Source organism: Coccomyxa subellipsoidea (genome assembly GCF_000258705.1).
Source record: "Coccomyxa subellipsoidea C-169, whole genome shotgun sequence".
Taxonomy (NCBI): domain Eukaryota; kingdom Viridiplantae; phylum Chlorophyta; class Trebouxiophyceae; family Coccomyxaceae; genus Coccomyxa; species Coccomyxa subellipsoidea.
This window is the reverse complement of record NW_005178030.1, coordinates 530,871-554,951: the sequence shown is the minus strand read 5'-3', so window position 1 is coordinate 554,951 and position 24,081 is coordinate 530,871. Positions and strand designations below refer to the sequence as shown.

At 52.8% G+C, this 24,081-nt stretch overlaps 4 protein-coding genes across 4 annotated transcripts; 2 read left to right on the top strand and 2 right to left on the bottom strand.

The window, feature by feature from the left end:
* Positions 1–234: 234 nt before the first annotated feature.
* Positions 235–4,795, top strand: COCSUDRAFT_67068 (hypothetical protein; the record flags this gene model as incomplete). The annotated part of the gene is made up of 8 exons (XM_005645564.1): positions 235–250; positions 605–897; positions 1,153–1,420; positions 1,819–2,057; positions 2,455–2,651; positions 3,154–3,366; positions 3,723–3,864; positions 4,204–4,795. 8 exons carry the CDS (start codon positions 235–237, stop codon positions 4,288–4,290), a joined length of 1,455 nt encoding a protein of 484 aa, XP_005645621.1. The 3' UTR covers positions 4,291–4,795.
* A 547-nt stretch (positions 4,796–5,342) lies between these two features.
* Positions 5,343–11,451, top strand: COCSUDRAFT_48266 (S-adenosyl-L-methionine-dependent methyltransferase; the record flags this gene model as incomplete). Its single annotated transcript, XM_005645563.1, has 12 exons — positions 5,343–5,551; positions 5,718–5,905; positions 6,020–6,199; positions 6,373–6,532; positions 6,866–7,050; positions 7,304–7,555; positions 7,971–8,195; positions 9,287–9,425; positions 9,672–9,893; positions 10,153–10,316; positions 10,705–10,914; positions 11,271–11,451. Exons 1-12 carry the CDS (start codon positions 5,447–5,449, stop codon positions 11,449–11,451), a joined length of 2,211 nt encoding a protein of 736 aa, XP_005645620.1. The 5' UTR covers positions 5,343–5,446.
* Positions 11,452–12,133: 682 nt separating this feature from the next.
* On the bottom strand, positions 12,134–17,045 carry COCSUDRAFT_48265 (hypothetical protein; the record flags this gene model as incomplete). The annotated part of the gene is made up of 10 exons (XM_005645562.1): positions 12,134–12,286; positions 12,641–12,742; positions 13,024–13,143; positions 13,495–13,701; positions 14,063–14,246; positions 14,820–14,965; positions 15,286–15,421; positions 15,782–15,973; positions 16,340–16,494; positions 16,854–17,045. 10 exons carry the CDS (start codon positions 17,043–17,045, stop codon positions 12,134–12,136), a joined length of 1,587 nt encoding a protein of 528 aa, XP_005645619.1.
* A 1,015-nt stretch (positions 17,046–18,060) lies between these two features.
* COCSUDRAFT_67065 (hypothetical protein) lies at positions 18,061–23,033 on the bottom strand. Its single transcript, XM_005645561.1, has 10 exons — positions 22,765–23,033; positions 22,368–22,514; positions 21,883–22,038; positions 21,338–21,433; positions 21,119–21,268; positions 20,554–20,717; positions 20,088–20,169; positions 19,513–19,632; positions 18,999–19,157; positions 18,061–18,638 (listed from the first exon to the last, which is right to left on the bottom strand). Exons 1-10 carry the CDS (start codon positions 22,912–22,914, stop codon positions 18,315–18,317), a joined length of 1,548 nt encoding a protein of 515 aa, XP_005645618.1. The 5' UTR covers positions 22,915–23,033; the 3' UTR covers positions 18,061–18,314.
* Between the last annotated feature and the right edge of the window lie 1,048 nt (positions 23,034–24,081).

The following is a 24,081-nucleotide window of genomic DNA, read 5'->3' as shown; positions in this document are numbered from 1 at the left end:
TCTCGCCTGCCTTCCCATTACAGCGGGGGGTCCCTAGCTTCCGCTCGGTGCATCGAACTTCTCCAATCATTGGAGCTCCACCTTTGAGCAAGTACGAGCAAATTCTTCAGTATTCGCATCTCCAAACTACCGGTGCCGAGAAATTACGAGCTCGTCTATATATAGAGTAGCAGAAGTACTAGCTGAATTTTGCGGTTCTCTCGTTTGGGATTTGTAAAGTGTCTTATTTCTTCGATGCAGGAAGATCAAGGTCAGAGATGTTGATTGCTAGTCGTGAGGCATAAGACTTTCCATAGCTGGCGCTGATTGGTCTTCTAGGAGTACGAATATCGGAACTCTGATCGCAAGACTAGAGCCTAGGCACACCTACTCATATTTCAACGGCCTCTCATGAGGACTGTGAGGGAGCTCGTTGACTTCTTAGGCCACCTTTCTGCATGAGAGGTATCTCTCCTATGGGTCAGGTTTTGCAACTCCTGATCACAAAGAGGCATCACCACCACGTCCTTCTCCTGCGCTCATGTTGTCATTGAAAGCGCACTTTGCAGTCGAAGGTGGGAGAAGTTCCCATCACGAGCACAGATGCCTGTCTTTTAATGCGCAGGCACGCAGGGAGCAGGTGGCTCGCCCTTGTCGGCGCGCTCGCCTTCACGTGCGCGCAAGCATGCGGCCACCGCGGCCCGGCTGCTGGCAGGCGCGCTCTTCTGGTGCGCGCTGGGCGCGCTGTGCTTTGCCGGCTTTGGCATCGGCCGCCTGCAGTGCGGCGGCGACGTGCGCGGCTGCTTCCGGCACCCGCTGCATGCATTTGGCCCTGGGCCTACAGAGGACAACGCTGCACCACTGAGAGTGTCCCAGGCACTGGCTGTCTCGGGCGAGGCCTCCTTCTCGACAGTCCAGGTGCCGCTGCTTCCACTACCAATCCCATCTGTTCCTTGATGCATGCACAATGCCGAAATCATTAATGCGGGGTCTATCACCATGCCACCTGGTGACTACAGATGTCTGCACAGTGGCTGGCATCAATCCTGGTGCCGTGAGAACAGCGCTGTAGGTGCTTTATTGTGATTAACAAACAGCGCCCTGGGAGAATGGCAATGATCGCCATTGTCTCACGCACGGGCGCTGAGCAGGCATGCATGTCTGTGTGCACAGCAAAAGTGCGCGAGCGCGGTGGACGCGATTCCGCGCGTGGCGTTGCTTTTCCTCACGCGCGGCGCGCTGTGGCACGAGGCGCTGTGGCGGGAGTGGTTCGCGCACGCCGCGGGACTGGTGCCGGCCGACGTCATCCGCGCCGGCAACTGCTCCTCGCAGATTTTCTCGACCATGGCCGCCTGGTGCTCTGTCAAGGAGCCGATAGGAAACGCCATTGGCGCGCAGCACCTCTTCAGTGTCTACGTGCACACGCAGCCCGGCTTTATAGGTGTGACTCCTGCATTGTCTCTTTGCCGTGCATGGGCCAGCCAACCAGCATTGTGTGCACTGCATCAGCCATGCTCCTGTGACTTGCACATGCATGGGCTAACACGATGCTCCTTGCTAGTGAGTAATTGTGTTTTAGCTGCGCTCCTGTGCACCATCTGAATTTGTTGCACCAGGGTCACCTGTCAAGCATGCATGCACTTTTATCTACAGGGTGGCCTCTAGATGTATCACATATGTATTGAAGAGGAGGTGCAAACAGAGAACTGGCACACAGTACACAGTTTTCGGGCAGGTTTTTTCGTTTACAGGGCTTGCGGTCACCCTTATGGCGGCTACAAAGCTCAGCATCGCAACAGTGAAGCCTGAAGCTCAATCAAACTGTGGTATTGGGCGCAGGCTTCCCGGTGGGCAGCCTGTTCTTCGGCACGGAGCTGCCGGTGCACGTGAAGGCGACCTGGGGAGGCTTTGATCTGGTGGACGCCACAAAAGAGCTGCTGCGCGCAGCGCTGACGGACGAGCGCAACAAGAAGCTGATGCTGGTCAGCGAGTCATGCATCCCCCTGTACCCGCCCACGCTCATCTACCAGCAGCTCATGAGCGAGCCCAAGAGCCGCATCAACGCCTGCCCCCACCGGGTGCGCAGCCCCCACCCTGACCAATGGTGTATTTTGCTAAAACGCTGAAAGCAAAGTTACATCAATGCAGCGCTTGCCCTCTTCGCTCAAGTCGTGATGCTGAGCTCTGCTCTTGCATTCCGAGTCAGTGCAGTATTCGTGCTCAGCGTAGTGACTTGAGCCTACACGCTGCTCACTAGGGGGCTCTTTGCATGCCCCTGCTCCAACATGCCAGCACATAGCCAGCCGAGAACGTGACAGAGAGTCGGACACGCATTTGCCAACCAACTATCATGGCTGTTATAATCTGGCGTCCGACGTTGCCTTGATTCATGCTGTGGACAGCACATGACGATTGGGGTGGCTGTCGCACTACTTCACGAGCCTCTGACATTTCCTTGATGTTTCACGCATGCAGCACATGATGCCGTGGCGGTGGCACCCCCGGATGGCGCGCGGGGAGCAGGTGCGCATAACGCCGCGGCTGTGGCGCAAGACGAGCCAGTGGTTTGCCATCGAGCGCGGCCTCGCGCGGATCATCGCCGACGACACCGCCGTGGCCGACCTCTTCCGCGAGACATGCGTGGAGGTGGAAATGGACGAGGAGCTGGACAGGTGACTTGCCGCTCACCTGATCCCAACCACAGATTGAGTCTCTGGATGTGCGAGTTTGCAGTTTCTATGGCATGTTGAGCATGCATGAGAGCTGATAGGCGAAAATCGTGACCAGGGTGTGCATGCTATCATGAAGGCTTTGCCTGACAGCAGCATCCACAGTGTAGGATGTTTTATCTACTGGAGACCAGGCACCGAAGAGGAGAGTCTGTGCACTTGCACAAGAAAGCATTGTGAGTCAGAGTGTGGGGCAGAGACCGCCTGTCGTATCGAACGGGAGTGATTACCGTTCAAATTGTGCACCATGACAACCCCACTGCCAAAGGGACTCCTGAAGGCCAAAGGAAAATACTTCAAGGAAGCTGGTCTTGATTTGAAGTGGCAGCACCAGCTGTGTCTGTGAAGACCTTGAGCCCGGTTGAAGGTGCCACGGCAGGTTTGGATCCCCGCTGGGACCCATTAAGACACTGCAGTGACAAAGCTGGATGTTGTCATTGCGCAGGAAGTTTGAGTGCTACAGTGACGAGCACTACATGCCGGTGCTGCTCGCGTACGCGGGCAAGCAGGAGGAGACCGACTGCACGGGGTTGATAATGAACGTGGACTGGGAGGAGGGGGGGCCCCACCCCATCTCCTACCACCCGGACAACGTCACTGAGGCCACCATGCGCCAGCTGCGCAAGCCGGAGCAGTGCGACTCTGCCGCCGCACTCAGGTGCGCGCACAATTTTGAATTTGAAATATTTTGAATTTGAAATATGTGAGCAGTGGCCTAGAAGGCAGTGCATGCGGTGCGCGCACCAGCTTTGGGAGTTCTCGTGGTCAAAGGCATTTTTGCAGGGCTTGCAGGACTTGCCATGCCGGGGTGTGACACTTCTGGCAAATGGCAGGCGTTAAAAAACGCTTTGGGCATAGGCTGGAAAATGGACCACCAGATATTGCTGCACTATACCGTACTGCTGTGCTCTCCTGCTCTGATAGGGAGGAGGCGCTCTCAACATCATCCAAGAGCAACTGGAGTTGTGTGCTGAGAAGTAGCATGCAATGTTGACGAGGTGCATGCGTCCGCAGGCTGACCAAGGAGATGTTTGTGCGCGCGGGGGCGCCGGCGTCTGCGGGGCTGTGCACAGAGGAGAGCCCCTGGTCGAATCGGCTGCTGGCGCCGTCCTGCCCCCTCTTTGCGCGCAAATTCAGCGATGCCACCGCAGATGCGGTGCGGTCCAATCTTCCAGCAAATTACCATCTAACATTGTGAAGCAGCTTGTGTCTCATGAGCGCTTCGTACATCCTCTTTCCTGCATATCCCCAGCATGCAAAGTAGCACAAGGTAAGGCATAGTAGTTGAGCTGGTCGATATTGGGCCGTTATAAGTCAAGCTCGAGCTGATTTAAATTCTTACCAAAAAATATTGGCGCCGGACCGGTGCTTAAGGTTCTCTAGGCATCCCTGGCCATTGAGCAGGGTGGTCCATATCTAATGGTAGAGATAAAGATCCCCCTGTAAGTGTGAGACGATAATGGATTTGTAAGGTGAAGGGTGTGTGCTTGAGCAGGTGTTCCAGCTACTGACCGACTGCCGCGCTCGTCTGGACATTGCGGCCTGCCGCCAATCTCCCGATGAGCGCGTTCTGCCACTCTGACTTTGAGCCATTCCACTTTGGAGGTGGTTTTGGAGGCACAGAGAAATCGCAGCATTCTTTTCATTCTTGATTTCAAGAAACACATGTAGCTGTTGAACAATTGACTTGTAGCTAGAACGAATGTCGTGAGATTCACCTGAACTTGATGTACTGGCAGAGGCCGGTGCAGTCCAAATCCCCATTTTATTAGCACTGCTACAGACTGGTCCTGGTTGTGCATGATTTTTTATGGGTTCAGACTGTGAAGACTGCATTACTTCATCAAGGTGAGCTTAAGTATTACTTCTGAGACCTTGAGATTGGTATCTCTGAAATTTTTTGGTCTTGTGCAACAAAGATTCCCACTAGGAACTGGTGCCATTTATCTCAAATTAGCTGTAGGGAACTGGTAGATGTGCAGTACAGCAGGTTGCTATTATAATATTGCAATTACAGTGCTCTATGCTAGCATGCGCTGGTTGTCCCATGCACTGTTGCTGGGACTGATGTCAACAGCTGTTCCGACCACTGACCACGGTGCATGCATGATTAGATGTCAAATGATTGAGGAGAAATGCCTGGCGCCGGTGCGGTCACATGCATGCTCACTGGACTCCCTGTGCCAGGTACTGGAGAATAAATTACTCAGTAGCCTAAGACCTGAGCAGTGCCCCAGTTGACCTAGCCATCTTGATGAAATTACGACAATGGCGGCTGCGTTATTGGTAACTCCATAAAGTGAGTCATCAAGGTTGCACACTGCCATCATTTGTGCGCACAGGTACCTGGCGCCAGAGAGTCACGGTGATATCATGATCTCATCACCATGCATGCACCACAAACATGCATGGGACAGCCCTTTGTTCAATCCTTTGCAGCTGTGGAGCAGCAGTAGTTGTGACTTCTCCTCACAGAAGTACATTGCCATAGAGCAAAATCTCTCCATACCACCACGGGGTCAATCTACTCTGTGCACACGTGGGGTGAGATACACCCCTGACTGACCCCATTCCAAGCCAGGCTGGCAAGTGTTTCAATTGGGCTGTGTTGCATTCTGCATACTAAGAAGAAACTTGAAGTCATCTTTAGTGATCGGACATGCATGGCTATGTTACCAGTCCATCATATATCCAAGTTCTAGGTAGCCGTTCGATGCATCGCCTTGACTGACTGGTTCATGAGCAGCAGTTGCGCAAAGAGAATGTCAAATAGTGTCGTCTACGCAAGTCTAGAAACAGAGAAGGATGACCTCGGCCCTGATGGGGAGGACGAACTCATCACCGTAAGTGGAGCTATTCTCAAAAGTCTCCTATCAGCTTTTTTCCTTTCACACTTTTGATATAAGCTGAACCTTCCAAGTAATTCTGGATTCTTCTCACATAAAGCAGTTTTTCGCCAGACCCGCTGCAATCGGCCATTTCCCGAGACTGTGTTTGCCTGGCAAGCAGGAAGCAGATCTAGAAGGAGGGTACGAGCAGGCACAATCAAGGACAGGGCTAAAAAGATCGATAGCTTGCGCCGTATCTGTGGTTCTGCTGTCCATCGCCTGCATCGGGGCGGTGGTCTTCCTGCTCCACAACAAGTCGATGGACATGGACAAGGGTGTGGAGAAGAGAGGGGCAGGGCTTTTCCTTGTGTACGTCTCCCCACCCCTTTGCTTTCATATGCTGCCTTAACGTAAATGCTACGTCAAAAATGATTGAGCGACAGCGAGCGCAGGTCACGGAGGCACTTACTTTTCTCCTTGCAGGTCTGGGAGTGAGGTGCTGTTGCTGAGGAGGAACAGCAAGCACAATGACAACACATGGGGGTTGCCTGGAGGAAATGTGGAGGCTGGAGATCCCCACCTGCAAGCCACTGCCATGCGCGAAGCGACAGAGGAGATGGGTACTGTGCCAGCATGCAACGTCACTGGGCAGATCTTGACGTTGTGAGCCTCCCCTCTGCCTGACTACAGACATCTGATAGTACACCAGCACCATTGCCACAATACACACCTTGATCTCCTGCTTGAAGCTGAAATAGAGGGCTGCTTACGCATAGGTCACTCACTGTCTGACTAACTGAAATGGGAAGTAGTTCTAACCGGGATGTGCACTGCAGCCGGGGCAAGAAGAAGCAGAAAGCCTACACAGTGTTCATCTGCGAAATGGCACCGGCCGCCAGGGCCGTCTTCAAGCCCAAGCTGAATGATGAGCACCGGGAGGCTCGCTGGTGGCCCCTGGCAGCTCTGCCGCCCAAGGGCCAGCTGCACCCTGTTGTGGTGCGGTCCCTTAAGGCATTTTATTGCCTCCGCATGCGGAATGCTCCTCGTTGCTCTTGTTACATCCTCAATGAGCGCACATACCACTACTGCAGTGTAAGGGCGACTTGCGTAGCAGCCTCAGAGGCCCTGTATTGGGAGGGCATGCAAATAGGCATGCCTTTGTCGCAAGAAAACTACTCTTCCACGGCATTCAGCATTGCACTGCACTATCTGGTGGTTGCTATTCTGGCGCATTTCCTTGTTCGTCGCTTGCTCGGCACTTTACAGACTCTGTAGTACAGAGTGGTACAAGTTGTAGCTCGTCGACAGCTAGAGGGATCTGCGGTGCAGGCAACGCTGTTGGAAGACCCGGGAGCGCAGAGGCAGCTGGTGGCGGCGCTGCCGGGCGGCATGGTGCCTGCAAGCAACAGCACAGCAGGGCCTGGGACCCTCAAATCCCTCGACGCAGGGGTGAGCGGGGCGGACGTGGCGGGTGACGAAAGAGTGGACAAGCGAGGGGCCGGCCTCATGCTTGCGTGCGTCCCTTTCTTCTCTTTTTCTTCCTTTGGGCGAATTCACGAGCAGAGCTCCTGCATCATCTGGTCCAAATCGCTGCGTGTCATATGACGGCATGACTGCTTGTAGAGGACCAGCCAAAAGAGACCTGCAGAGTCTTGTCAGTGGCAACCAAACACTGCTGTTTCTGTAGGATTATATCAGCAGAAATGTCTCTTGTACCCCAAGAGGAGCCTGCAGCTGTGCTGTTCAACACAATGACCCCAATTGCAGAAGCACATGCAGCCTGCTGCGAGACATTCACATCATCAAGCTAAGCTTCACGGAGATGTGGCGCAACAGGGATGGGGACAAGGTGATGCTGATGCGGAAGGTGGGCAAGCATGGGCCGGGCAAGTGGGGCTTGCCGGGTGGCAGCGCGGACAGCAAGGACGCTGATGACTTGGCGACAGCCGAGCGCGAGGCCAAGGAGGAGGTTGGGGGCGTTCCTGCTCACGAGGTCAAGGGGCACATTGTGATCAAGCGGTGCGTGCCTTGGCTGTTGCTCTCCATGGCAGCATGAGCGCCTCTGAGTTGGCAGTGGCGAGGCGGGGTGTTTTAAAACTGGATTGCCATCCATTGCCCTTTTGAAGTGTTGTCTCTGTGAGGACGTGTTCACACACAGCATGGGGGCTCTTCCCCACTTCAGACCAGGATCTCCCCCAATGGTCATACTGCATGTGCAAATTTGCACTGAGAGACTGGTGGGTGGGAGAGTGGCGTTTTGAGCTGTGGAAGATTCTTCAGACCGCAGGTGAACACACCCAGAGTCACGAATGTGGTAACATTGCAGCCGCACTGGTGTGGGGAAAGCTAGAAACATAAAAACCTGTCAAGAAGACATTCTACCATCAGCGTTGACTAAGATCATCTCCTGACACCATGCTGTTGGGGCTTGCAGGAAGGGGAAGCATGGGGTCAAGCTGCACACGGTGTTCATTGCAACGGTTGCAAGCGGAGCATCGGCTGCGTTTCAGCCGTCAACCAACAAGGACCATCTGGAGGTTAACTGGGTGCCCCTCTCTGAGGCTGTTGCGCTGCAGCCCGCGCAGCTGCACCCTGTGTTGGCAGAAGTGCTGTCTGCCGACCACAAGGCAGAGCTGCAGGCCGCCCTGGGAGTCCCTGTGTGAGGACGCAGGCTTTACAGTTACATTCCCTAACATTTTGTAGTGATCAATGTCAGGCTTGCTGAATTGGTTTTAAATGCTTCTGCATTGGGAAGCAGGTATTGACAGATCAGTGTGCCAGTATCATACATCATGATGATACCAGAGTGACACTGTCAACAGTGTTGACTCAACACTGGTGTGTGAACATTGAATGCTTTCGCCTCCACAAATTGCTTTTCCCTGTGTGCTGATGTGTTGCAACTGCAGACGCCCTGTTGGCTGCCATGGTTGTTTGGTGCACTTGCCAATCATGCATGCATCTTGTGCAATCTTTGTAATAAGACTACTGTGACAGGCATTTTGGTGAGACGGTGGAGTCTTAAACCATGGACCACTGGCATATATGGCATACAGTGTAGCACCGCCGGCATGCCCAGTGGGGGAAGATGCAGCCGCAGCCAATGTGCCCTCAATCTATTGATTTCACACTTTCTTGTAATTCTTTGAAAGAATTTCTTTCGACAGTCAAAGATTATCACTTCTGCTCGTGCCAGGAGTACGTACCAGGTATACCTGTGGACATGTGCGTCAGCGATGACATCAGCCATATCAGCAATCTGATCTTTAAAGCTCCCTCCATTCATGCGCTCCATCAAACCTCTAAGCTGTGCAGTATCAAAGTATGATTCAAGGAAAAAATACTTTTCACGCTGTATCAAGTAAAAGGATACCCTAAGCGAGCCAAAAATGATAGAAAGGATGGCGACATCGCTCCACACATCCACTCCCTTTGCTGGTGGCAGTTTGCATTGCGTCGCCGCATCAAAGCACAAAACAAGAGGTATTATTGTGGAAAGAAAGCGTCTCTCGGTGACAGCAGCATCGCAAATTGCTGAAGAAACAGCCAGTACTAGTGGACGCACTGACAAGGATAAACCAGACTGGACAGGTATCTTGCCTGCTATTCGAGGATACCTCACCACATCGAATTTCTTCAAAACAACCGTTGTAGAGTCTAGCTCCTTGAGTGCTTATAATGCTGGATGCTTGTGGCTTGATCCTCAGAGCCTGAGCAGGTTGTTGGTCCAGGTGATGCCTTGCTGTCCAGGGCAGTAAATGCGGCAATCAGCATCAAGCCTCTCTTTGCAGTCATGAAGCTCGCCGCTAAGCAGGTGCTAAAGAGCACAGCGGAGAAGAATGGTATCCCCTGGGACAGCACCGTGCAGCAGCTGCAGAACACGCCTGAGGTGCCTTCTTCGTCCCCATCTGCATCCAAGTCATTAGCCTGCTTCGGCAATAAGCCTCTCGGCTACTGAGTCCGCAAAGCCAGGATTCCACCTTGCCAAAAAGGCAATGCACATTGCTGCTGTTCTTTGAACTGCAGAGCCTTTGAAAATGCTGCATGGAGATTATAAATAGGCATAAATGGAGCTGCAAGCCGGAGAAATTCTGTGCCGGACAAGATTGAATGCCGACAAAACTGATATCTGCAGGTATTCAGTATAAGGGAGGAGCTCGAAGACAAGGCCCTGGAGTACCCAGATTACTACCTGCAGAAGTTTCATGCGTACGACGAGGGCAACCTCAACTGGCTGGCAGCTTTTGAGGTGGAGTCAGCCACCTACTCAATGGCGCTGCGCACATTCCCTGACCAGCCCCTGACGCCTGAACAGGCGCATGCACAGCTGCGCGGTAACATCCACGAAGCCATCCAGGTGCAGACAGCTGTAGCGCTCTACAGCCTTAAGAGGGCAAAACATCTACAAAGTCAGAGTCTGCGGCTTATACTTCATTGTAGTCTGGAAGAGAACGATGCATTGGGCCTCGATTGACCATGCTCATGTAGTCCAGCGCCCTTCTCCCCCCTCTCCAAAGATATATCTGAGCCTTTGATATGCAAGATATGCATGTGTGAAGAAGTCAGGAGCACAAGGTGAAAAGTGCACAATATGAGAGGTATTTGATTCTCGGCAGGACTTCTCTCGGCAAAGGGGGGCGCGGCAGGTGCATGACGCACTCGACCTGGGATGCTCAGCCGGGCTGAGCACGCGCGCGCTTGCAGAGGCGTTCCCTGCAGCGCAGATCACCGGCCTGGACCTCTCGCCGCACTTCCTGGCCGTTGCAGAATACCGCGAACGGTGCGCCCCTTGCAACAGCTCTCTAAGGGCAGCAGGCTTTCGATGTGTCTAAATGGGTGGTTGGGGGGCCTCACTGGGACACCCAGTGAATAGGATGGCTTCAGCGTAGCCCACGGACAATTTGGGTCTGGGGCCCTCATTGCTTCCCTGCATAGCTTGTGTTTGTTTTCATGCTGAAGCTGCCCACAGCGCTGGAAGCCAGAGCTAATCCCATGCAGAGCTTTGTATGGATTGGAGAGCCAAACATTGCATGCCTAGGACAAGATGTGCCAATAGTCCAGACGCGCGCAAAGAGACACCAACACGGTCGACAAGGCTTACTGTTTAGGGTGTGCATTTTGCTGTGCTCAAAACCTGACAGAAGGGTGACAAAAAGGCATGCATGCAGGAAGAGGAAGGCAGAGGGCGAAAGCAGGCGGATTTGCTACGTGCATGCCAACTTGGAAGACACACGGCTGCCGTCAGCCTCGTTTGATCTGGTTTCGTCATCCTTCACCATCCACGAATTACCTCCCCAGGCCATTTGCGCGCTCATCGCCGAGGCTCGGCGGCTGTTGCGGCCCGGCGGAGTGCTCCTGTTGGCAGACAATAATCCCCGGTCAGCAGTCCCTGCCTTGCTAAGCCACTTGTGCCGTGTCATCTGCTACCTGTCGGAAAGATCCCAGCCATGCACGCCTGGCACCAGGTTGCCCACATGTGATTGAGGTTATGTTGGTGACATGAGCAGTAGCATGCAAGCTTGCATGCCGTCGATGTAAGCATCACTGCCATAACAATGCCATCACTATCATTCACTAACAAGCAAGGGCCAGAAAATCCTGGCCTATCTTCGTGGGTGGGCATGAAACATATTATGTATTCTTATCACATGCGTTTCCCGCCTGAGGCAAGATGCTGGGAAAATATGAGGCTTGAAGATGGTGACTGATCAACTGGATTCTGGCATGCGCGCAGGTCGAAGACGATACAGAATCTGCCGCCGGCGCTGTTCACGCTGATGAAGTCGACGGAGCCCTGGAGCGACCTGTACTACGCGATGGATGTGGAGGCCGCCATGCGCGACGCCGGCTTTGTCCATGTTGAGACGCGCGAGGCCGACCACCGTCACCGCGCAGTCCTGGGCCTGGCCGCCTGATCTGGCCTAGATGAGTTGACTTTAAAGGCAGAGTTTATTTTCATGGCCGTGCGCCTCTTTTGGTGCTAGGGGCATATGGGTCAATGATGCTGGATTCGCTGATGCCAAACCATGAAGGGAGTTCTGTGAGATAACATTCGCGAATACATTCACAGAGTGGCAGAGTTAAATTTAAGTTGGTTGGGTTGCAAGCTTGGGAACCTGGGAAAAAGCGAGTATGGGAGGAGGTTTCCATATATTATAAGCACAAGGATACCAAGAGATCCGAAATGAGAGAGAAGCACTTTAAAAAGGCACTTAAAAAAAGCAAACTTTTTGAACGGATGACTAGTACTCCTCAGCATTTCCCTTGTAAAGCAAGTTTGATTTAATTGAGCGCCGGATTTAACTTCTCTTCAGTGATATGCAGTATTACACATACTTCTCGAGAGCACATGCATCCAGGAAAGGTTGCACTAGGCACTGTTATAATGTTGCCAAAAAGGTCCCCAGTCTTTTATTGTCCGATTGGGCTCTCATGAGTTCTTGTCCCAAAGTTACAGTTGGGCACACTCTAGCTGCATCTCCTCTAGGAGGGCATCGGCTACCACCTGTGCACAATTGTGCTCAGACAGCGACCAGTCTGCGTCAGAGAATTAGCCACTGCACGGCATCCATAGAAACAGCATCAAGAGGGGCCAGGTCAGTCTCGCATGCCAAACTTGGCGTAGGTGCACATCAGCTCGATGGCTATGTCTGACGCCGAGGGCGGGTGCTGCGGCTGCGTCGCATAAATGAACATCGACCGGTATCGCTTCACCGCCTCCAGCTTTGCCAGTACCACCTCCTCATCCATCTGCAGCAGCAGACAAATATTAGTCATGATCACATGAAGTCATGTGACAGAGAAAAGAAAGAAGGGTTTGTCGTTTGCGTGTGCCGGATGCGGCCGCATCAGACATCATCTAGGACATCTGCTCTTTGCACTGACTGCACCTGTGACTTTTGAGTACATGCTGCCGGCCTTACTGTGTCCTTTTGCAGTAGCAGATCAATACCAATACCTTTGCCTTGCAGATCACTTATCTGTTGTTACAAGAGTGTTGTCCTATGTGCGAAGGTCTCAGCGCATGTTGCTGCTGCATCAACTGCAAAACTCTAATGGAAATGTATTGACAAATGCAGGGGGTAAAGGTGTAAAGAAGCATACCTGTCTCAACAGCGGCAGCACGTTCCCCAGGTGCTGCATGCTGCCAATGGCCTCGGAGGGCACATCGGCAAACCACCACGCGGGGCTGAACCGCTCCTCTATCTGCGCAGCAATAACAGTAGTCACATCACATAGACAGCCTGGCATGTCACATGCCGTGAACTAGGATGCTTGCATCAATAAAGCTCATGTGAATGCTATAGGCTTTCGTTCCTGAACACATTGTGTAGAATAAAGAGAGCCAATGTGAGGCTGCTGATTAACAGACTGCTTTATTCATTCAGGGAACGTTCATGCTAAGGTGCACTGCATCTTCCATTCAAGCAGAAATTGTCGAGGCAGGAAAAATGCTGTCATCCAGGTAGGGATGGCTATGGCCAAACCTGGGTCATGGCTTCAAGGCCTGGGGCCATCTGCAGGCCCGGCTGCTCCCACCAGGGTGCAGATCCCCCCTCTTCCCCTCCAGTGATGTTCAGGAAAATACCCGCCGCTGCATAGTCCACCTGCAACGCCATGCATGCACCCTGTCAGAGAGCAAACTCTGCACAGGCAGCAGTTCCTTTTATGATTACAACAGTGCCTTGTGCTCACAGCTTCCCGAGGGATTGGTAGTTGGGGGGGAGAGTGGGGTTTTCCCAGCCTCAAACGCCATGGTGTTTGGGATGCTTCACTACCTCCAATCAGAAGAAGGCTCCTAAAGTAATGTGTCAATATCCCAATTTGATGATCTTGTCAATCAGGAGCTCAGGCACGTACTCCTTGCGAGCGTCACATGGGCGGGTCATGAGCAGTGGAAGCTTGCCACTGCAGGCCAGCTGAATCAGCGTTCAAGGGAGCCAGAAAAGGGGCCGTGCCTCGTGCGCGAAGGGCAGCGTGTGCCAGGGCGGTCCCAGGAAGACCGGGATGCAACCGGTCAGGAAGGCCTCGGTCAGGCGCTGACTGGACTGGCTGTTGCCCGGCAGGATGAGGCAGAAGACGCTGCCGGCCATCGCCTCTAGCATCGGCCGGTGCGGCTGCACCTTCAGCTCGTTCAGATCAAACTCGCGCTCCGTGCACGCCACCTACACACACACCTCTCAGCAACTAGCCCTCCTGAATCTGCACCTAATTCGCCTCCACCCTGCCTGCAGGCCTGAATGCTTCAGTCGCTGGCACCCACTCGCTGGTATCCCGGGACGCCGATATTCGAAAGTCAAGTTCAATGAAGTTTCAATCATTTGGAGATGTAGCCTGTGCGGTAGTGGCAGCCGCAATCGTCGGTGCCTCTCTTCTTGCATCACTTGTCTAGGTGACAAGAGTGGCAAAGGAGCAGGAACATCCCAACACGCGACGCCTCGGGGCATGCAGGGATGTTTCAATGCAAGAGGCGTGCAGGGGACACGATGTGATTACGTGGTAAACGAGGGAAATAAATTAATGCACCTCGGGGCCGGCGGCGCGGCCGTGGCAGCAGACGCTGAGGTCGTCGCCGAGCCCCTCCTCGAAGTCGTCCTCGTCACCCGCGGCGTTGTCTCTCTCCGCGGCCGCCACCGAGCGCAGGCTGGCCACCACCTTGGCGCGCATGTACTTGCCCACCACCTCCGGCACGGGGGGCTCGCAGTCCCCCCTGTCACCCAAATCAGGCACATCAGCCACATGGGGTCATTTGATAATCATTTCCATCCTTATTTTTATATTACGCGTGACAGCATTTCAGTGGTACTGCCCATAGCCATAGTTCTTACTGCTGAACTTCTTTCTGCACGTGCTCTAAGCGGGCTATCAAACGTTTGCGCATCAGGCATGCTCGACTTTTTCTTTGCAGAGCCCCTGGACCCAACAGTGCCACTTGATCTGGCAACATGCTGGCTAGTGACAGGAAAGGCATGGATGCGAAGACAGTCATGGCTCAGACATTGGGGCACTCATAAACTATTCACTCAATCAATGTGACTGCTGCGCTTGAGGAGAGCAGGACGCAACAGCGATTGTGCATGCTTCTGCAGTCGTTGCACAGGCAAGCATCCACACAAGATGGCAGCGGGAGCAGTATCAGCGTCAGACAGGGCATGATGTATGAACCCAGTGGACAGCAATGCCCCTGGCATCCCAGTCTGCAAAAAGCAGGCTGTATTCCTGGCGATTTCAATGGTGCTGAGCAGCTGAGCAGATTAATTATGAGAGGGACGGGAGAGCCCACCTGAAGAAGAGCAGCAGCTCCTTGTCGGCGTCCGGCAGGGCGTTGATGACTTCAGTGGAGCTGTAGGGGGCCACGATCGTTGTGCGGGGGTTGTACGTCGGGCATCGCCACCGCTGCATCTGCTCTATCACCAGAAACGTGGCCCACTGCGGACCAACACCCCAAAAAGCCTCAATTAAACGCTCTTGCACCTCCTGAAAAGCTCTGAGCTCCAGCCCTGACACTGCTGGATAGAGTCATCAGAAGTGCCTCCTGCGCAGCTCATGTGGCGAGCTAATGGTGCACATCATGCCACAAGCTTCTGCAAGCAACATGGTCTGAAACGGCAAATGGCATGCAGGAGAACTCAGTCAAGGCAACTCATGCATGGCCAAGCCCGTGTGAAGGAATCCAGTTCCATGGTACAAGGCGAGAGGGGCGAGTATTGGAATTGGGGCAGTCATATGAGGGTGTGGGGCAGCCGAACCTGGAAGTCATGGCAGAGCATCTCCTGGTACTTGTTGGTGGTCTCCAGATCGTCCCACTCAAAGCCTGAGTGCGAGTGGTAGAACACAAAGTCGCGCCCCCCGCTCTTCTGCCACCGCGGCAGCGCCATTATCGCCCTGTCAGCATAGTTTGTTTGAGTCAGACTCCCTCTGTGGCAAAAGAAAAGTCCTTCCCCCTTACTGCACTGGAGAACTTTGGCTCTTGCCAGTACGGGTGATGTCCCATTCATTTGCCTCACCAGACACCTGCTGCTTTGCATTTATATACAGTATTTGCAGGTTGGTTCATTCCACACTGGTTTGCGTGCAGTCCTCTATGCTCGGAATAGGTGACCAGGCTACAAAGCCCATTGCTCACAGCGTTGATCAGAGGTGATAGGACAAACCTTGCACACAATGCCAGGTGTACCCCTCTATGGACGCCGCCAATTTCTGGGCAATTCTTGAGAAAAAGGGTGGATAAGAAGGGGTGCGAACCGGTAGACGGAGAGCAGGTGGGAGCCGGTCTTGCGTGGGGGGGAGTAGTTGTCACGCAGCCACCAGTGCTCGCGAGCGTGGTGGTCCGACAGGATCCACATCATGTAGCAGTAGTCGTACACATACACCACATCCGCCTCGTCAATCGTCGCCACGCTGTGCTTGCTGTTGCGGAGCGCGTGGTACACATACCTGCATGTCATTGGAGATATGCATATGGACACTTGCCGGAATTACCAAGGACCATCACATGCAGTTTACCATGCATGAACCCAGATATAAATCTGTCCTCACAGCTTGCATGCAGAATGTCGCGCCACAACATCGGCCTCTCTAGCACGAGCCCCCGCGGCTGCGAACTTGATCATTGCCGTCTGGAGAAAATAGTCACCCACCAGGGTGCATGCTTTGTCATTGCTGGGAACAACGAGCTCATCATTTTGCCTGATTCTCAACCTGGCAACAAGAATGCATTCCGATCCTCCATGCTCTGAAAATGGCCGTGATCTTGGAGCTTACAACAATTGAAGCAAGGTCATGCACACGGCAGGCACTGACCATGGGCCGGCGTTCTGGCTGTAGTAGTGGGGTCCGACGGAGTAGGGGTAGATCCACTCGTGGTCTGGGGGTGGATCAGGGATGGTGGCCTCGGGCGCGACCTTGCCCGGGTTGGGCAGCACCATGCCCGTCTCTGGGTCCGTCGCTAGCCGCTCCTGTTCAGGCAACACCGGTAGGCCTCAATCCCATCACATCTCGCACAGATTATCGAGTTAATTTCTCTTCCAGGTTCTTGTGGCAAGAATTCGGGTCGATGAAGCACTCCAGGTTGCGGAGTTTTGTAGTTGGGGCTTGCAGGACGTGGGCGGCTGCAATGTGACATCTGCATGCGATGCTTGACTTCTGGCAGAGTCCTCAGTGCAGTTTTCGGAACAGCTCTTCTGGATCTTGCTGGTCAGTAGACACTGATGACAGACGCGGTGCAGGTAATTGTGGCATAAAATAAAGTCAAGTGTGCTTCTTGGTGGTCTGGTGGGGTGTGGAAAAGCCAGGAGCAGGGTGCAGGCCTGCACACCTCACTGCATGTAGGCAGACCGAGCTCCTTCGCCATCTCCGACACATCCAGTATGAAGAACTTGCAGGGAGTGGGCGGCCCTCTGCCGGGGTCATGCTGGCAGGCCATAGCATCCTCCGCTGACAGCTTGCCGGGCCCCCTTAAGGCTCCTGCCCCGCCACCCTCCCCCCTCAACAATGGGCTCTTTCGCATCAGATCGTTCACTGCAGAGTCACAAAAGATTCAGATACCTCCCATGCTCACCTATCAGTCATAGGCGTTTGCAGTCAGACGTGCCTTAAATGGCTGCAGAGTTGAACAGGCTTGTCATGTCAGAAACAATGCTTGGACTCCTGAGAACAGAGAGCCATGACTGTGCCGGGTGCAGCAATTCAATTTTGAGATGAAAAGTGTGTGCAGAGAAGTGCATGGTAAGACGGAAACTTACATACTGGTTTGCTGGCCGCAAGGTGCAAGCTGAGGACCAAGCAGAGGCCAAGCTGCTTCCACAATTGCCGCTGGGATCCTCTGAGCTTTGGGCGTCTCCCAGCATGCATGCTGACAGCTGCTCCAGCACTGCAGCTCTCCGTGAAGGCTGATGCGCTGTCAAAAGAAATACTGGGAGCTCTCATCGGGCTTGTACCGTCATTTTCTGAAGCTACATCGGCCCCTGAACTACAACATCTGTCTTTGCCTGCTCCATTCATGCGGCTTCGGCGACACCAATTGCCAGCTCTTTATTTGGTCCACATCGCCTTGATAGCTCTTGCTACGGAGGACTGCCAGTGCATAAGCAAAATTTGCTAAGGAGGAGGGCTCTCGGACTCAACACATCGACTGAGTTGTACTAGCTCATGACTCCGATGCACTCGATATAAATGATTTCGATGTCAATCGATTATCTTATAAATCAGTTTCCGCGACTAGTTCCAAGTAGTTTACAGAGAAACCCGTTGGATCAAGAACAACCCAATTCTGCCAGGTTGGCTTCAGACAGTCTTTACGCCGCAGATCACATAGAAATAGGACAATCGGACTCTAAAACAGAAGACAATATTAGGGTGACCCAGATGCATAACGGGATTCCAAGGAGATCGATGATCGTCGCAAAAGCTTTCGGTTCCTCCATGCAGAGGGCAGGGGATAAGAATTTGTTCCGGAACCCTGTTTGACTGTTTAAAATCCTCGCCGTTGACTGCCTTGTGGGAGCACAGCTAATCAATTCCTTGAAAAACTTCCTTTTTACAATTTTGCATGTGGGCATAAGCAATATCCCGCAGGTCAAAGTCGTATCTTTGACAAAGTGTCTTGAGTCTGCAGACTACGTCATGATTGATCACCTGAAATTAGCTAGCAAATTACTTCAGTTTGTTCCTATTCAAAGCTGTCACAACAGGCTGACTTGACCTACCAGCAACAAAAAAGGAATCTTGTCAGCTTCCACACACAACATTAAGGGCAGAGATACAATGCGAAATCTCCTCAGAGCTCCTGGACGCCAGGCGAGGCGACCTGGGCGATCTTGGGCGGCTGCAGCGCATCGCTGGCCCCCTTGACCGGCCGGACCGGCTCGAGTTTCTTCACTTCCGCCCCCTGGCCGCCCGCCGGCCCCCGGCTCCCCGGCACGGCCCCGAGCGCCGTCAGGCGTGGGCCCTTCGGCTGCGCCGCCGACGCCGCCGCGATCCGCGCGACCGTCTCCGCGTCGATGAACGCGGCCGGCTGCAGCTCCTCACTTGCGCCGGGAATTGGGACGACCACGCGCGGCCCTGCGTGCTGCGCTGCCTCCTCCAGCGCTGCTTGCAAGCCCTGTGGCATACACATACCGGTATTGTCTGGTCTGTTTTTCTTATTGCGGTTATATGGTCTCTGTCTCTGTGGCAAAGGTGGAAACGTGTCTGATTTGCTTCACTCAGGCCGGTCAAGGATATGCATTTGACGACTGGCTAAGTAGCGCTGCAGGGCTGAGGAACCAGGAGGCGTCCCCCTGTAGACATGGCGCGTAAACATCGCCTACCTGTAGAGATTCTAGATCTAGAATACGCAACAATGCCAAGGGCATATCAGGTTTTGCGGTCACAGAAGTGTCTGCAAGGTGGCCACACGTTGCTTTCAAGGGTGCACTGCCAGTGTAGCATTAGTAAATTCAAAGTCTTCCAGCAGACCCACCTGCATGGTCAGTCTCAGGGCGCGCTTGCGCAGCATCCTGAATTTGACGATGACCCTCTCGCGCCAGTCGGTCAGATCCCCTGATGCCAGCAGGGCCGCGTCCTGATCCTCCCCGGTCGGGAACCTCACCAGAATGCTCCTCAAGCGCTCCACCTCCTCCTGCAGGCCAGAAAGGATGCACAGTCAGCATGCATAGGATTCTTCAAGGTGCACGATATCTGGAAGAAATGTCTGTTTACAGGGACGGCCATGACGGGCGTGCAATGTGTGAGTACAGGCAACCGGCACTGCATCTCCAACTCATCGACACGTTGCTGCGTGCACATGTCCATGAGGAGCTGCGCATCCTCAAATCATCCTTCCAGAATGAACTCCCAGATTCCTTTACAGTACCCCACTGAGCTGCAGTATTCACCAGCCTCCTGCCCTTCTCATTACAGGCTGAAGATATCACTGAATGCCTTGGTCGTGCTGACGCCAGCTGGGTCCAGAGTGTATCTTGTGGGCAGGCTACCTGGATGCAGAGGGGGGCGCCGGGGCCGTACAGCTCGTGGTCGGCAGGTGGCGACTGCACGGTGTCCCACACGCTCACGCCCGGCAGATCCAGCGCACACAGCCGCGGCGGCGCAGGCTCCTGCACAAAGAGAACAACATTTGCTTTTGACTTTCATAGTAGGGGTAGCAGGAAAGAAGGCCCCAATTACCAAAGCCCACAAGAATCATGATTGGCAGAGCAGGAGGATCACCCCCCATTCAACAAGGCCTGTATGCACAAAAAATGATTGGGTCTGCTTGAAATTGGCGACTGCAACCGGTGGCGACCGCCTTTACATTCAGTCATACACCTTGCCTTTGGCGAAAGCAGCGTCTGATATTAACTCAATGTAATGTTGTTTTGCAAGGCTGCAATTTTCCAGGCAAGGCGATCTTGTAGGTCAAACGTATCTCCAGAAAATTTGGGTGTCATGTCGGGCGCTGATCCAATGTCTGACTCTCAGGATCACCCCAAGAATCACTATGAGATTCAGATGCAGACATCAATCAACTCTAGTTTGGCTGCATGCGATGAAGTGTGACTGAGTGGCCGACCTGCACGAAGAAGTAGTCGAGAAGGGATTTGTCATTCCGCTCTAAGCTCCAGCTGTACAGGTGCACCACCTCCTCTCCACGCCTGCACACACACATACACACTTGCCCTGTGCTCAAATATACAACAGGAGAATTTGATTTTGAGAAACGGCATTGAAACGCTACTCTGGGCAGCAGCTGACCCTGTCATCCAGCCCATAAGGCGCTGCCAAGGAGAGCCCAGAGAGCGCTATCTTGCCCTGACCGATTCCAGCAGTCAAGCTGCTGACATCAGAATACTTGTCCCAGGCACGCTGTCAAAACGGCAGCACTCGACAACAGTATAGTACTTGACAACACTAGGTGAAAGTGGCAGTCAAGGAAGGTTTTAATTTTGATAGTTTTGAGCTTTAGTGATTGATGGAGAACACACAGCATGCATGCGCAGAATGGCCAAGGGGAGCGGGGGGCTGTCACAGGCACCTACTTGATGGGGTGCAGGGCGGTGGCAACATAGGAGCTGCTCTCTGGGTGCCGCTTGATGGCCACATTGGGCTGGCCGCCGTGGTTGATCAGGTCCAAGAGGGGCAGCACAACTCGGCTCGCCTCGTGGCCGTCCTCTGCTGGGAAGCTGAAGCTGTAGGAGTCCAGCTGCATGCCATGCAGACAGCACTCAGTCACCTTGGGTTGTTAAGGATGCTGGGGTCTGGTGGAAGGGTTCGTTTACAAGTTCAGGCTTTCTGAGGAGCACATCCTGGAGATGACATCCACACTCATGATATACTCCGGCAAGATCCCCAGAAGGTCACGGCTCGCCTGCCAGTTGAGCAGATATCAGCAAGTTCCTGGTTAAAAGCGTGCACAAAGCCCACGGGATGCCATGTCTTGCACCCATGGCATCCCAATAAATATGAATATGCAGCAAATACCAACATTGCCAGAAAATGTCTACTTGCATCTTCTCAATATATAAGGGACAGTGCAGCCTGATGATGAATGCGGCAACTGACTGGTAATTAGCTCGACATCGATCAAGACCTTTGAAGGCGCACCAGGGCAGCATAGTAGGCAAAGTCCTCCCGGCTGATGTCAGCAGCTTCAGGGTGATGCGCAAGGGAGGTGAAGCGATACTGGGGCTCCACTGTTGTTGCCCCAGTGTACACCTCTTCAAGCCACTGCCCCACCCTTGTCACCAACGACGCCTGTGGCACAACATCCCAATAGCAGGTCCTTAGAGCATACCCAAAGAGCAGCATACAGGGAGCCATTACTATTATTATTGTTATTATTATTATTATTATTATTATTATTATTATTATTATTATTATTATTATTATTATTATAGTTATTATTATCACACGCTTTTCCTGCCAAAAGGCAATGTGCGTCCTGCAGACAAGCTGCAGTCAAAGGGCTGCCACAATCCCACCCCTTGTTGGACTCGCCAGATGCAAGCAAGACCCAATCGACCGCGGGCACGGTGCTCAGTATTTATATCGCCCCCACCAGCCGGGGCCAGCATTGGGTTCACAGAAGAACAGCAAAGAGATTTGGTAGCTTATGAAGCTCCCATGCAGATGTCAGCGCACATGTTATGCTACCTTGTCAACGAACGGCTTGCCCTCCAAGCTTTCTTTGATTGAAAGGTTGCATGTATTTGGCTTTGACACCTTGAGCAAGAAGTTGGATGCCAGGAAGTGCTCGTTAATCATGCGCATGCATGACTAAACATTGTGCGCTTGAGGCATGTCTTCATCCGAGATCAAAGATGTTAGAGCATTGGGGCTGTTTGCAAGTAAATGACCAGAGATCTCACCATGTCTGTATCTTGCAACAAGGGCAGGTGGTCCGATTGGAAGTTGTACTTGTTGTACAGCTGGCTCCTGTCGGGCATGCTTGCCCAGTGCGGCTGCATGTGCGCCCAGAAATCTGGCTCCTCAAATCTTCTCCTCAACAGGTTTGTTGCCAGCTCCTGCAACATATACTCCGAAACTTTTGAGTGCTTGCTCATACTGTCAGCACAGTACAGTGCATTTCAAACAGTAGCTCCCTTGAAGCCTGCTTCCTAGGATATTCTTGCCAAGCTCTATTGCATCCATCGGGCACCACAGACGTCACTGCAAAGCGTCTCAAAGGCAATAGTCTGTTCTGAACTTCTCCAAATGGCTGCAGCTATGACATGGAGGCACGAAGACAGACGAGGAAATACAAATCTGGACAGAGGGCTTGCAATAAGCTGGCAGTGCAAATGCGCACTTGAAAAGGTAGTGTCTGTCAGGACTAAGGTGTATGTAAACGTACCGCAGCAGTGTCGCTGGCGTCTCGGGATCCCAGATTGACTGTGCAGTTGTAAGGAAGTGCAGCGACAATGTCTCCCTCCTCAAAGTCCCTTGCTGCCAAAGCACCTCTGAGACCATCTGCATTCACTGCTCCAGATTCCACCCCAAGCTGCATTGAAACAGAGTGCATGTAATTTAGATCAGAGCATACATAAAGAACGCACATGGCAGTGCTGCTATGAAAGAACCCCAGGCGTGACACACTATATTGCAAGATGCAACTCCACTACAATTTCTCTGGTTTTTTGCTTTCTTAGTCGATCGCAGCAGATGGCTAACAAGTGTGTCAATGTTTGATGGTCCGAACCCCACGAATTTGTCTCAGTGCAAAGGAAGATCAAACCTTCTCCAGGACATACCTGTCCACCATTCTGGAGAATCCATTCAGATAGCGCTGTGAAGGAATCAGCGGGAACTTCTGCGAGTGCCTGAGACGAGATGCGACACGCATGAAGTAACGAAACTACAGCACAAGTGAATATCGTTCTAAGCATTGCCCACTGTCTCATGCCAGGGTTGCCAATGCTTTCAAAACCGTTTCTCTGCAATAAGCCAGGTCGATCAACTCATCACTGCCTTTACATACATCCTTGAATGATATCGAAACTCGAGAGACTCGATAATCGAGTACAGCATCATGCAAATCTTGCATTGCAAAAGCATTGGAGAAGGTATCTCTCTCAATTCTTGCAAGGTCCCGTTTTGGCAACACCTCCGCATTTCCAAGCTTGTGTCGAGACAGCCGGCTTGATCAGCTTGCTTGAGGGTCAACTGCCAGAGATCGAGCATCCACGTTATATTCGTGGGCAAATGGGCATACAACATTTGCATAAAATGTTGATATATACTTCAACCAGGACACCTTGTATTGCTGGACCTTGCCCTTTTCATAGCTTCGGATAGTAAATCCAATAAGGCAGGCTCCCTCCATCAAGGGTGATCCTGGCTTTCACTGCTGTTCATATCGCTTTGAGCACGGAGTCTTTGGCCACCAGAGCTGCCACAAAGACCACGCTTGCCAATTCTTGACGTCTACAAGGACTTGCCCAGGACTTACACATAACATGATGCTAACACTCCCATGAATCTCAACACTTCCAATGTAAGAATATCATGACTTCCAGAAACACGCCATTATTCAGTGTTTCTTGGTCCACCATTGGAATGAAGCTGACCGCCCAACGTATAAAGAATATTGTCAAGATTGTCCCGGGCAGCCTTGGGCAACACACAGAAATAAAAGGAAGGCGAGCCCAGGAAGCCTAAGAGCCTCTCCTTTGCATGCAGTCCGGTCAAGCAAGGACCGTGGCATGCCAGCAAGGAATTGCGCAGCAATGCCAATAAGAAGTGCAGTACCACAAATAATTGGTCGACTACAGGTCTGCTGTTCCAGGCCTTTTTTCAGCCTAATGTGAATGATCTGAAAACATGAAAGTATTCTTGTTTCGAGGAGAAACTCAGGTGCGACTGCTGAGCAAACTTGCAGAAAGGCCCTCCAAGAGTGGGTCAAGCCATTGATGACTGGTATGCCTCGAAATTCTGTTGGGCACACCAAGTGTGCTGCCTCAAGACGGAAAACTCATCACAATGCAAATAGAAGAGCGCTGCTAGCGCTGCAATCCTGCGAAAACCAAGGCCATCCAAGAATAGCTTCTCGGGCCTGGCGCGGCAGGCCA

Bases quoted from the DNA above. Each gene is read 5' to 3' on its own strand.
- COCSUDRAFT_67065 (XM_005645561.1), bottom strand. From the start codon at position 22,914: ATGAGACAGTGGGCAATGCTTAGAACGATATTCACTTGTGCTGTAGTT. The intron at 20,718-21,118 runs GTGCGCCTTCAA...CATGGCATGCAG, and splicing joins TTGCCTACTATGCTGCCCTG to CTGGACTCCTACAGCTTCAG. The intron at 20,170-20,553 runs GTAGGTGCCTGT...GTGTGTGTGCAG, and splicing joins ACCGCCCTGCACCCCATCAA to GCGTGGAGAGGAGGTGGTGC.